The 13,986-nt window shown below is 36.9% G+C and overlaps 1 protein-coding gene across 1 annotated transcript in view; it reads right to left on the bottom strand.

The window, feature by feature from the left end:
- helz (helicase with zinc finger) overlaps window positions 1-13,986 on the bottom strand; it is a 101,157-nt gene that overhangs the window by 73,033 nt on the left and 14,138 nt on the right. Inside the window, exons 2-11 of the mRNA XM_041784415.1 lie at window positions 10,679-10,918; window positions 10,123-10,159; window positions 8,375-8,499; window positions 6,438-6,494; window positions 6,074-6,122; window positions 5,831-5,906; window positions 3,603-3,801; window positions 2,286-2,393; window positions 2,002-2,143; window positions 1,229-1,384 (exon numbers count right to left, since the gene is read on the bottom strand). Of these exons, the coding sequence (XP_041640349.1) occupies window positions 1,229-1,384; window positions 2,002-2,143; window positions 2,286-2,393; window positions 3,603-3,801; window positions 5,831-5,906; window positions 6,074-6,122; window positions 6,438-6,494; window positions 8,375-8,499; window positions 10,123-10,159; window positions 10,679-10,900 (1,171 nt within the window). The 5' untranslated portion in view covers window positions 10,901-10,918. The remainder of the gene's footprint in view (window positions 1-1,228; window positions 1,385-2,001; window positions 2,144-2,285; window positions 2,394-3,602; window positions 3,802-5,830; window positions 5,907-6,073; window positions 6,123-6,437; window positions 6,495-8,374; window positions 8,500-10,122; window positions 10,160-10,678; window positions 10,919-13,986) is intronic.

Here is a 13,986-nt window from a genome sequence, read left to right as displayed (position 1 = left end):
TTTTCCAACTTTTTCTATTGATATATGCGAAGCACATACTAAATGGCAAGCATTAGGATTTTTGAATATCAGTTAGAATAAATCGATACGTGTCCTGGCACATGCATACTTACAAGCATTACTTAAATGTTTCACCCATGTATATATGAATTCATACACTATATACATATATACATGGGGTACCTAGAAATTAAATAAACATATTTAGGGATTCACTAATGTCCAGAGTTTTCATTGCTTTTTTGTGTTTCATTCCATGTAGTGAGGTCATATAATACTCTATTTCCATTTCAAACTGTTGTATCCCTGGTAACTTTTGAGTCCATTTACTTATGGATATAATACTTATCAAATAATATAAGTAGATTAAAAATAGAAAGCTTTTCACAGTTTCCACTTCCATTGTCATAATAAAAAATTTCATCCTTTTCTTTTAACCAAACTTTGGAGCCAGTTTGTACATTATAGAGTTGCTCTACATCCAAATAAAATAAGCAACTGTGGAGACACTAATTTTTTCCCCAACTCGCCGTGGTTATGAAAAATGGAACGCAAACAACTGGGAAATCCATTTTTGCAGACGAATGTGACGTCATTCCCTGTTCCAACTTTAGCTCTCCGAGATAAATGGATCGCAGCATGACTGTTGGTTTTAACTTGATTTTACAAGCTTTGAGCATTGCAAACTTGAAGCACATTGCACAACAGTGGTTTGTGCTATGGCCCAACTAAAAGGTAAGTTCTAAAGGGGGCTAAAAATTTTGATTCTGTTATTTATTTATTTTTTTTTGTTTTGGTGAAATAATTTTGTTTCTATGTCCAAAGTAAAATAATGAAAGCATTCAAAATAAAATGTTTGGAAAAGCAGTGTTAAAAACTCTCCACTCTGTTTAACAGCACTTGGGAAATACTTGAGAGAAACTGAAATTTTCATACGGGGGCTAATAATTTTGTCATTAACTGTCTATATGTCATCTACACTGCAGCACTTCAACACTGGCATTTTATCTTTCCATTTATTTGTTTACTGGATGTAATGTGGATGATTTTATCAGGATGTGTCTCTTAAATAGAATGTGCTTCATCTGTGGAAATATTTTAAATACTATATGCAAGGGTGTCTTTTCAACTTCGAGACAAACAGGACTAGTGATATTACTTTTTTCTATCTTTTCAAAAAAATAATAATAAAGGCTTGAAATTCAAGTTAATTTCATTTTTAGTATACCTTCAATAGAGGCAGCATCCACCATGACCCGCTGCATCAGCACAGGTTCGGAGCCAAAGTCAAAAACAACAGTCTGTCTGAAGGTACCAAAGATCTCTGTGCTGAAGCCCACTGCCACCTTATAGACACAGTGGTCTAGGCCATTGTCTGCCGCCACTGTTAGGACAGAAAAGACTGGTGTTAAAGCATTTAATCTTGCAAAAATTATAAGTATTTGAATTAATCACTAACTATGAGGAAAAGAAACTAAAGAGTAATATAAGTTGACTTCATTCATGCTTTAAAATTATTAAGAAATATTACAAAACTAAAGCCATTTCAAAATACATGACAGATATCTTTGAAGGCTAAAATGCTGAGATTGAAATTTAAAAAGTAAATTTAAAATTCAAAAAATTATATCAAATTGAGGGATGCACAATATGATCACCATGATATAGGCAGATATTAGCTCAAGAAGTTATTTATTGGTACTTTAAAACATGAAAGTTTTGAGTTGATGAGTTTTAGGCTGGACCAACAGACCTACACCAGCAGAAGTCTTTGTTCATCCTCGTTCCTTTAAAAGGACTGAAGTTTGTTTCTTAGTTCATCCTTAAACCTAATAGAGTCTTTTTTTTAAGAACTAAAGTTTTAGGTCTGAACTACATTTATATATCTGCATAACAATCACTCTCATATGCAAACATGGAAAAAGAAAGCAAATATTTCAAATGAACACATCTAAACAGAAAGTTTCATTCCCAGTCAGAAAATCTGGAATGATATCAAACCTGCTGTCTCCTCTTCTGGAGTCCACTCTTGGCAGCCTTTGGGGAGAGCTTGTAGCCGCTCCCCTGCTGACACACCGGTGATGAAGAAGTGTGGTCGATGGGCATCGTAGAGCAGGGCGATTCTGTACAGCTTTCTGGCAGGCTAGTATGAAGAACATGAAAATCATTAAGACCAAAGAGAACTCCTGTTGAAGATAATTTTTCAGTTTCAGACTTGGAGAAGACACCATCAGAAAAAGAGAACATCTGAATATGAATATAAATGGATTTATTGTTTTTCCTACCTTGCACAACAAGGAGAAGGTCCAGGCATGGGAGGACTTTTTGGTGGTGACAGTCACAGAGAGGCTAGAGCTGGTTTCTACATTCACACCTTCTAAATAGTCACTTAGCTGGAAAATAAAAATAAAAACAAACAGGGGCTTAGAACTGGTTAATGGAAATGTATCCAAAAGTGGTCAGTGTTGAAATGTTTTTGGTGGACGGCACTGATTCCTTTCTCTGTAACAGCATATGCTTTGCACCGTTTATTTACAAGAACTCTTTGTAAACAGAAATAATGAGATAACAACTTTGAAAAACCCCTGGATAATTATGTGGGAAAAAATATTTTCATATATGAAATATGAGCTTTGAACCATTTTTTCAATTATTTTTTTTACAAGCACAGGTAAGTGAAAAGAAAACTGGTAACAATACTGCCACACTGTAAGAAATTCTAAATGCTTCCTTCAGAAAAACAACAAAATATGAACAAATAAATAACAGCTTCCTCCACAGTCAGTGAAAACACATTTGTGTAGCAGGTTTCTTGATTGCTTTCTTGCCAAAGAATCATGTTTTCAACTATCTTTATACAGAGATTGACTTGGCTGACGAAGTGTGAGGGGAAGATTGTGTTCTGCAATAAAGGTGCACACACAACGGTTAAAATAGTTTCAGAATATTCATTAGTTTTTATTTTCATTTCCTTTTCACTTAGTGCTTTGATTTTAATTTAATTTTAATTAGTTTTTACTACTGGTTTGTTGGTTTAGTTTAATTATTTGACTTTTTTTAGTTTAGGTTTTATTAGTTTTATTGTCAGTTCTAGTTTTTTTTCCACATAAGTGCTGCAGAAAAAAATAAACAGTACAATTTTTTAATATATTCAAATAGGTTACTCTTCACTTTTTATTTATTTTTTTATTCAAATTTAATATCTGAAAACAAATCAGAAGCTAAAATACCATTGTGTGAAGTTATACAAATCAAATAAGGCCATTTTATGCTTGCATTGCTAACAGGACAACACATAAACAACTCAACTCACAAAATCTAAAACCACTCCTCAATAGCCCTGCTGGGGGAGTCTGTGTGGAGAAAAACAACATGCAGCTGGTGTAGTGTTCAACCATATTAGTTCTGACCCCACCAGACATACAATGTTGGGGGATTTGAGGGGTTTGGAGAGGCTTTTGAAAAATATGACAAAGTACCAAACACACATTTGTGCTTGGGTAGCTGTTCTAGGCAATGATTTCTTGTCTTGGCAATGTATTTTTATTTGTTTTTTTTTTTGTTTTATCCCTTGAGGCATTTTCTGGCTTTCTCGCACTTACCACTTTCTCTGGGGAGAGGGAGTTCATCCATTTCTCTATCAGTGTCTCCATGTAGTTCTCTGTGAAGTGTTTGCTCTCCTGCTGCTGCTTGAGGCGAATGAGGCGTGACGCGTAGCGCTTCTGCCACTCCATCAGCTCCTCTTGCGAGTGGGCTGACGTACACTGAGCCCCATACCGACACAGGCCCTGCTCCAAATACCTGCAGCAGATACATACTGTTTGAATTTGTGCTACTGTATGTTAATACAACAGTCAAATTCACATTAAAATGATTTGTGACAGTTTTAACTACAAGTTCTAAATCACAAAGTTTTAAAGAACACAAAATATCTACAGGGTAAGGTTTATAACGTTTTATAATTTGCCCCCTCATTTGATGCATTTTCAATCCATTAAATTGTTGTCTCAACAGACCTGGTGTATCAAAAACTTATTCTACATTGTTATATTTTGTAATCTGTAAACATCCATGTTGTGGATATGTTCAGTAAAAAGCAAAGATCACTTTGATCTAGAAGCAGACCAGATAACTTCAAGGAAAGATGTATATGGTAAAAGGCTGAGCAGTTAATCAAAATTAGGATTAAATTGCAATATGTCCTACTGCAGTTTTCTTAACTAATAAAAACAATCACATAAGAAATCACAATGGCATTATTGGGAAATAAGAGGCAATCAAATTAATTTTTATAATTGTTCAGCCCTACTATGGTGCACTGTAGGTGCAGTAATACATATTCAAAGTGTAATGACGGATAACAGCAAACAGCTAAAACTTTTAGTAAGTTGAATACAGGTCCCAGAACTATATCAATACTACAGATCTGTTACTATCTTTTCTCACACAGCTCCACCTGTCCATCCATCCACCATCCAGTTACACGCAAATGTTTGAGAAGGGGTTAATCTGGAGTAAAGAAAGACCGATTCACAATTCATGCAGATGGGGGACTGATGGTCCTGCAGCTAAGCGCCAAATGTAGAGGCTATACTGTAGTCCTCGAAGAGGGTGGCTCAGGTTTGAGTCTGATTTTTTTGTTTTTCTGTAATTATAGTAATGCACAAAGATGTATGAGGTCGCACAAGGGTGATTCATCACTAAATTCCCCTTGTCATTACCATTGTACAGTGGCAGCGCAATTCATAGCACAAATAAACATAAAAATGTTTTTCTAGCTCAGTCTTGTTATAACAAAGATATTTCTGCTGAGAATTAATATTTTTTCAGACAAATGTTGCTCCTCCATGGGGACATCCTACTTACATGCGCCGCTGATAGGGGAGACGAGACTTTTTAATGAGGCAAAAGTTTCTGTGGGAAAAATTCTGAATGCTTTCATTGTGGTGTTCCTAATGTTGCCTCCTTTTTGTGTAGCATGTTTTATATCATCTTAACTTTTCTCTTAATATTGCTTCAGATTTGTCTTGCATATTTCATGTTGTTTTTTTTAACATTTGCTTATGCTGCTTCATTGTCACACATGATTTATGTATTTTGTAACAGTGGCTATTTATCCACCCACTCCAATAACGGCATATTATATTGACTTGTGGTTTCTAGTTATTTTCATTACCAAGAATTGCTTGCTCCCTAACTACTCTGTTTGTATTCTGTTTTGCTTCTTCTCCCTTACCTTTTCTTGTATTATGTAGTTCTTTTTAGAGAGTCTATTATAAAATCTGGCCAGGGACTGCACATGGATACCAGCCTTTTGGCTAACGCTGGCATGTTTACAGAAATGCTGATTAATATGTACTAACCCTGTAAAATAAGTAAATATATTTCAACCTAACAATTTTCCAAAATTCACAGCATAATTAAAAAAAAAACGAAATATTTTACTTTGAATAAATAGTTTTTGGTGATTACAGCCTTTCAAAAAAGATCTCCATCTATAATGTCACATTTATCAGTTAGCAACATCTTAAAACCAGCTGTTTGTGATTTGTCAAACAGAGACAAAGACTACACCCTCAGAAGGCTTGATCGCAACAGTGACAGCTCAGTTCAGAAACCAGCAAAATTCTGAAAAAGTCTCGTTGTGAATCTTTGGTCTTAATTTGGCGTAAGTATCAAAACTTATCACCTTATGATAAGATGTTAGAAAAAACTCTTTTACATCAGTAACATAGGCTTTGGCATTTTACATTTTTTCTACAGAAACTTTTAGATCAGAGATGTATTTTTTCTCTCGTCTGTGTCAAAATAATGACCCAGTACATTTTACCTTTTACATAGAGTGTACTCCTCACTGCTGGTGACTCCTCTGGGAGGGGGCCTGAACTGCCAGCCATCTTGGACCTCTGTGAAAGTGCACATAAACAAATGTTCATATGACACTGAACCAAAGCCTTATAAAACAATTAGATTGGCTTTATATTCCTTCTAACTTGTACAGTATGAGCTCCGCTTGTGCTTAAATGTTCGTTCTTTCTATTGAAATATGGAGTAAAGCTACAGGTATTCTCACCTTCCTCCTGGTCGTCTGTGTATTCTGGTACCATCTCCCTATTTATAGCCTGATAGAGACAAAATGCAGGAGTAAATGAGGTGGGGGCACAAAGATAATAACTTGCATGACAACTACTAACGACAGCACAAAACAAGCAGTGGGACTCCTGGACTGAATGCAGACTAATGAGTAACAAATCTACAATAGCCACAAGCGAGGCAGAGGAGCTCAAAATAATTAAGTTAGCAGTAGAGTGAGGCTGTTTGTCATCTTAATGGCTCCCGCCTGTGAGCATTAAACGATCGTCTGTTAAACAGGCAGCATTCAAAAGGAATGAACAAAGGGGGGTAGCAAGTACACAAGTAATGTTTAAAGTCCTTACCTCTATTTCTGAGAAAAGCATTTTTAATCTGCTCATGTCTTTTGTAACGATGCCATTCTAAAAAAGAAGAAAGAAGCCCTTCATTACAGCATCCTGCTGCAATTAGAGAATATGTACATGAGTAAGAAAATCTACTTTTATGGAATAAAATGGTGAATTACACTTGTGATATCACATGTTCACAGTCTTGTCAATATCAAAAATCTACAAGCAATATCACCATCTGCAAACATCTCAAAATTCAAAATCAGGGAGTAGATATTTTATTATTTTTTCATATACAAAGTTATATACCAGGGAGACTTGTACACCAGTATAGTAGAGCAGTAGTCAACCAAAGAAAATCTTGGTTCTCCAAAATTACATCCACACACCAATTGATTGGTTGTGCAGGTAATCAGACCCCATGCAGCGTTTATTTACTGAGGTGAAGGAAGAAAAGTCCGCTGGTTGTGACTTAATGACAAAGAGACATCGTCTTTTCTCTCTTTGCTCTGTCTGCCTTAACAGACACTAACATTGACATTATTTAATCTGATGATAAACAGGCAATATTAAACCCCCTATTTACTGACTGGTGAATTAAACAGGCCACGGGAGTTGGGGCTCTGACAGAGGTCAGAGCAGAGACACTCAGCAGTGCCACTTCAGTAGCATGCACTAATGCATCCCCATACCACCACAGGTTCTGGCTTAAGAACTTAGAGCTGATACCAAGCCGAGTGGTCCCGTGGTCCTGCTCCCAGTCAGACCACACCACAGTGATGTGTTTATGTTGTTTCCAGTAAACTACATCAATTATGAGTCTCATCTTGGAGCATTTCACAACTTTTCCAGTCATGTGTTGCCACTGTCCCAAGTTTTTTGAATGGTACTGCTGGCATAACATTCAAAATGAGCATGTAACTTCTCAAAAGCACTGACCTTTTTCTTTTTCCACATTTTCCATGTAGTCTTTGTGGCATTTTTTTTTGCTAAATATGGGCCAATATTACAAAATCCCCACATTCTGCTTTTATTTATATTTTACACAATGTTGCACTTTATTTGGTAAATGGGGTTGAATTACTGAACTATCTCCAATCAGCACCTGTGCTGACTCTCAAAGTCCAGATGCTAGCAGAGCTGGTCTGGTTTTACTGCTATGCATTACGTTTAAAAGGTTCAGACAGATTTATATGATTTGTACTCAGTAGCTGAATTAAGTCTATAAAGTAAAGTATTTAATTAGACGCATTATAGCAGCTTTGTTTTTAAAATACAGCTCCCTCCACCAGTTAAAACTAATGGCAGCACTACTCAGCCAAACCAAAGTAACAATTTCAAAAGTCTTTTCTTCCTCCTCCAGTGTTACTGTGCTGATTATTAAGGACATGTTGTGTACTTAAGAGCCCTCTTAAAGGTTGAAAAGGTTGAAAATACAAAAAAAACTTGAATCTGAGTGAATGAGGGGGAATCTAAGAAACACTGCACTGGAGGCATGAAAGTGGGGGTAAAAAAAGGAGAGAAAAAGGGAGAAAGTTTAGAAAATTCTAAAGCCATGTCAAAATATGCATGGCTCTCTACTTTTGAGAGTCACAGGAAAAAGATTCTTAGCAAAGATGAAAGTGGTAGGAAAAGCAGAAAAAGTGCAGCGTAAAGAGTGACCATCTGTCAATACTACAAAGTGCCTGAAGGTTATAGATGGAAAAAAACTCCTGGTTCCAATTTGGACAAACTTATGCAACAAATAGAAATATCTTCCAAAATCTTATGGCATATTATAGGGATATTGCTTTCCCATCATATAGTATGCTGTATCTGATATTACTGAAGCAATACAGACCACTGTTAAAGTCAGCCATGCCTATCAACAATCAATATTTGGACCGTTGCAAGCCCTAAACTGTCTGGTAAGATATATTACGTTAAATGTAAACACTGTCCATAAATCATACCATCTGCTCTCCATATAGGGCTTTCGAGAGGATGCTGATCACCTCCTGCAGGCTGCCATCCAACAGCATGGAGCGCAGGCTGGACTGTAGCGACCCGTCTCCCCTGGCCATCTCCTCTGCCAGGACTGGAAGAAGAGAGAATAAAGAGGAAGCAATTATGGAGAGAATTAAGTACATTCACCTACCATACATATGAAATATAAGCCGCACTGGCATTTAAGACAGTCTATTTTCATTTCTGTGTTGCTTTTCATTATTTATCTTTTTCCCTGTTTTCTCATGTTTGCTCCACCACAGGGTGTACCAACTATCACAGGTATTTCTAAATCAGTGGTTCTCAACTGGTCAGGCCTCAGAACCCACCAGTCTGTCTTACAACAGATCACTACCCAAGTTTCCAACAAAAAATATTCAACAATGCATGTTTAGTTAATTGAATACGTTGCAGTTTGGAGCAAAATTAGACCAAATCCCCTGATATAAAAAAGAAAAGGGACAAAACTGACAAATTTTATACCCTCTTTCCCCATCATTATGTCAATTTTTGCCAAATTTCCAGAGAACTTCATTAAAATAAATAACTTCATTATCATGGGTAAAGTAGCCATTTATTTCAAGAAGAGGAGATAATTGGGTGAAATGTTGATCGAGCATTTAAATTTACCCAAATTCACTTTAAAACAGGGTTACATAAAAGGTACTGATGCATGTCCAAGAAGGAATTTTGCCACCACTTTTTTTCCAGACCCCTAGGGAGACTCACTGCAAACTGCTCCGTGACCCACCTTTGGGTCCTGCCCCACCAGTTGAGGGCCACTGTTCTAAATAAAACTTGATGGATCAAGCTTTAAGCTGCACTTCTGTCAGTTAAAAGTAATAAATGAGGGAAACCTAGAATCATTTATACAGAACTTTATGCTGCCGTACCAAACCCCGACTCCAAAACAGAGGTACAAACTGGACTGTGACCTCTGTGAACCGTTACACCCCTAGTATTTGTGCATTTTAGGTGAGAATTTGCCTGAAATTTTGATAATTGAAAACCAGATAGTTTAAAATGTTGGGTGCACAGTAGTGCTGCATGATTTGGTAATAATTTGCGATTGTGATTATAATAGAAAATATTGAGATTGTGATGTATTACATAAACGGTATCATGAGTCTCCTTGCTGACAAATCTAGATAAACATCTCATTTTCAGATATTCAAAACAATTCCAGGCTTGCCAGTGGCTTTTTAATACATGCAAGGATTTATTTTTGACAAGAAGTTAGCTGAACAAATTTGCTAAGATTTGAGATTTTTGCATCGTGGTGCTTTAAAAACAGAGTTGTAGACACCTTTTCTTTTCTGTTAAATTTATTTAAAAGAAAACTAAAATTAAAGAGAGAGTGCTCTTTGCTCTTTTACTGTTCAACCCTGTGATGATTGTTCTTAATTGATGGATTTTAATTGATTGACTAAAACACTAATGACATCCATACCAAAGTGTGTGATTAAAACCCTCATTTTCACTGGGATATAATCAGTGACTTTCTACCTTTTCATTGGACACATCAAGTAGTGGCAAGGACTTGATAAAAGGAAATAAACAACTAAGAATCTGGGGCACCAGATTTCTCAATGCTGTGATGGGAGCAGGGCTTCCCTGACACTGGTAGCTCACTTTTATGCCACTAGATTTTAAGGAAGGGGGGAAAACTTGTCAATAAAATCAGGACTGGTTTAAATTTAAAACTGCTACTCACCATGTTTGCAGTCTTCATCTGCTTCATCATAGTTTTTCTATGAGAACAAGAGATAAAGTAAAAAATCTTGGTAATAACGAAACAGAAAAACTCTGTGTTTGAGGGTCAGAAATGAGCCAAGCTCCAAGAAAGGCTAACTTTGCCTCACACTGGAGTTCCTCAGACTATCATTACAGGCTTTGAGCAGTTTCAGTAATCTTAAGGCCTTAGTATCTGCTGTGATTTGAGAGCTCTGTGGAGCTAAAATAACATGGAATAATAAGAAAGCAGGATTCACTTCTATCATGTGTGCCTTCTTTTGATGTTACGTTACCCCATAATAAACCTAATCAAAGTGGATAAGCAAGCATTAGTCTACATCATTTCAGGGTAGCTTTATCTCAAATCTGGATTTTAAATAATTAAAAATAGACTCCCTCTCTTTGACAAAACCATGACTGCCATTTAAATGATTTAATTTGAGAGCCACAAAGCAAGAGGTAACAGAGGGAAAAAAAACTTCAACTAAATCCACAAGCTTGTTAAGCAGAAAAAATACATGAGGAGCAATCCTAACCAGCTGCAGGAAGGCAGCAATTCTGTAGAGCAGGACGCGGCTGCGGAGGGGTCCGGCGGTGGCGGATGGAGGGCTCGGCGGGACAGGGGCACAGGATGATTGGGCTTGGGGTGCAAGGACCACCAGGGCATCCGTGCTGTGGCTGACTGCTGCCTCGTACTCCCGCCTGGTTAACGATCTGCTGGCTTCTTCACATGACTTCTCCGCTCTCCTGTCCGCCATGACTTAGGGACAAAACTTCTATAAGGTGGAAAAAAAGAGAAGAAAAATAGGCAAAATGAATACGATCTCTCCAGGGGCGAGGTTATGCGGCAGGAAAGACATTTCCTCTAAATATACAATAAAATAATGATGAGGCCTTTAAATAGAGGAAATATCCGCACAGTCACTGTAAAACCTTGGTCATGACTTTGATTTTAATTCATTTAACCAGAAAACCTAGTTGAAATCAAGAATCTTTAACAATATCAGCCAAAATTATTTTGTGAATATCATCATTTTGGATAGCAGAAAAAATCCAGTATCGTGCATCCCTAACGAAAATAGAGCACAAATATATAATGACCAAGTTTTGTGAACTTAAATCACCATAAAAAGGACTGAAAAAGAAAAGAAATACTAAAAAAATGTTTCTTTCTTAAGATCAGTCAGTGCCAATCCATCCAAAGATGTTCCAAGAAGGAATTTACAAGAAATTAACTTATAACAGCTTATAACGTTCCCCTTTTTCCCACAGCAAAAATGGAAAGAAAGAGAGGGATGTCGGGATCATGGCAGATCAGAGAAATAGAGTGCAGGCTTCAGATCACTGTAATTCTAACATGAGAATAGAGAATCACTTATTAAGTGTGTGTGAGTGTGTGTGTGTTTTGGGGGGGGGGGTTATCATTTATAAAAGATGTCTCCCTGTGGATACAAAGTGCCTTGCAATTTTGCTGCATTTTTTTCATTTCATTCACAGGTCTTATCATCAAAAAGCAACCAACCACTATCAGTTAAACTCCCAAAAATGGCACGAGATAAGGATTCTGGGAAAATTAAACATATATGCCACTTTTAACTTGTTAACAGCTCTGCAGAGTCACATTTTTATTATTTAGAAACAAGATTTGCAGGCTCTGAAGCACAAAGAATGACTGTCGGTGTGATTAAATGCTGGCTCACATCTTTAGAAAAGGGACTTCCCTCTTCGCAGGTACATGGTAATAACATCTTGGTAAATGTGTTTTCTAAAAAAGTGTTATTAAAAAAGATCCTCTCTGTATACTGTTTAAGGCAGCCTCTTGCTGTAAGATGTACCAACTTGAAATAATATCCCGCATTGATCCTATTATAACAGATTTTTAAAATCCAAATTTAAAGCAAACACTGTTTTGAACAGGTTATACACTCAAACACCGTTGTAACAAGAAATACAAACAGTAGTAGATTAAAAGGGTAAGTCAGCTGCATTTATCTGTTGAAAATGGTTATATATTTTGTTGTTTTGTTGACCAAGACAAGCAATCTGAAGTCTTTCTTTAGGGCTCCAAGAAACTGTGTTTATGTCCCCTCTGAAGAAATGGTGTTCTCTGGGAGGTAGCTCTGGATGTCTGCTTTCTGAGAGCCATGTCTTCATGTGGGTTTTTCCACATCATAAATCAGCAAGAAGAGAGACTCCGAAGAGTGGCTCCTTCATATATCATATTTTGGGGTTCTTCATATACAGTTCACATTTAAATACAATTTCACATAGCTAAGAAATAAGTGGTCCTATGAGAAGCCTTGAGCATTATCTGAAGCAGGCTTCTCATTATCTCCAGCAAAGCCAACAACAGTGGAGACAACTGTCTGCCATCATCTGACTGTTGCTGTTGGCAATATCTGAAATAATTCAAGAGAAAATAAAAACTACGCTGAGATTATACAGTATGAAGAAAGACATACAGTACCGTGACGGTCAAAAACAAATATGAACCTACAGAAACAAAAGCATCTCAGGGATGTTCCTAATGCCTCTTTCCTTGTTGCTTCAGCAGACATCTGAATTTAGTCTAAAGGGATGAAAACACTATAAAGCTATCAAAATTGAGTGCAATTTCATTAAGGCTTGGTGCTTTCAAAACTAAGATCATTTGGTAGGGCTGGGTATTGCCACTGATTTCCTGAATCGATTTGATTCTCAAGGCCTTGATTCAATTCGATTCTCGATTCGATTTGATTTGATTCAAGTAGAGATATTTTAGTAAAAAATCCTACGATGTTTCTACATTTAAGAGATTCTCAGATAACTTAAGCTGGAAATAGTACAAAGAATGTTCCAACTAGGCACATTATTAAAAATTTCAGGATTTGCAGCAAAAATTGACCCTAAACTACTAGTATTCACATCACTATTTTACCTCCATGTGACACATCCTGGATATGGTCTCTTTTGTTCAGTTTGCCTCTGTCTTTGTAGTGTTTAAATCCAAAAGGCAGTCAGGTTTGGAGGTTCCTTTTACAGAGATAAGTCACTTATTGCATGTCCAAGTTGAAATTATTGTTGTTAAATGAATACAAATAAGTAAATTTGATAAATTATTTTAAACTAAATCTGATTAAGTCCATGATATATAATTACACAGAAGCTTATAATGTGGTAGTAGTAGTAGTAATAGTTACATCTTCAGATATAGTGCATACAGTGTGGTGCTTTAATGTTTATTTCTCTGTCTGCTGTCTGTGAGGTGTGTACTATAGACACACACCTATGCTCTTTTATTAAAAGACCCACAGCGCTTACAAAAAGAAACGTGCATCATGTTATCTGTCATACTATGTACATTGTATGTTGTTGTGAATGATATATTTTGCTAACTTGATAGAAAATCTACATAAGATGCGAGTTTGTTACTCATATCTTTCTAAATGACTGAGCACGCCGTCATTTCCCTGCTGTAAACAGTGGGGCCGTGCGTAATTTGCGCATGAAACGGAGGAGTAGGGGGTCGTAAAATTAAGCACACTGTACGGAGTGGCATATACGGGGGTTTCACGAATCAGTCGGGGTTTGCTCCTCTTAAATGTAGTATCGCAGATGATCACTATTGTGTGTGTGAGTCTGCCCGGTCTGTAGCAGCAGCGGCTTAAGCGCTCTCCACCTGTAGAGCTCCGCTGCTCGTGCTGCACCAGCGGAAGTTTACGTTTGAGGAAGAGATATCCAGCTCGTATTAATAACATGTCCAGATATCCAAAAGTAGATGATTAGGCATGAGATTTAAACCTTGTATCAGCCTAACAGCTTTTAGAAGCGAGTGCCGATCAACTTTCAGGCTGCATGAGTGACG

This window comes from Cheilinus undulatus, linkage group 4 (assembly GCF_018320785.1).
Source record: "Cheilinus undulatus linkage group 4, ASM1832078v1, whole genome shotgun sequence".
Taxonomy (NCBI): domain Eukaryota; kingdom Metazoa; phylum Chordata; class Actinopteri; order Labriformes; family Labridae; genus Cheilinus; species Cheilinus undulatus.
The sequence above is the reverse complement of the archived record's forward strand: the minus strand, read 5'-3'. Positions and strand labels throughout refer to the sequence as shown.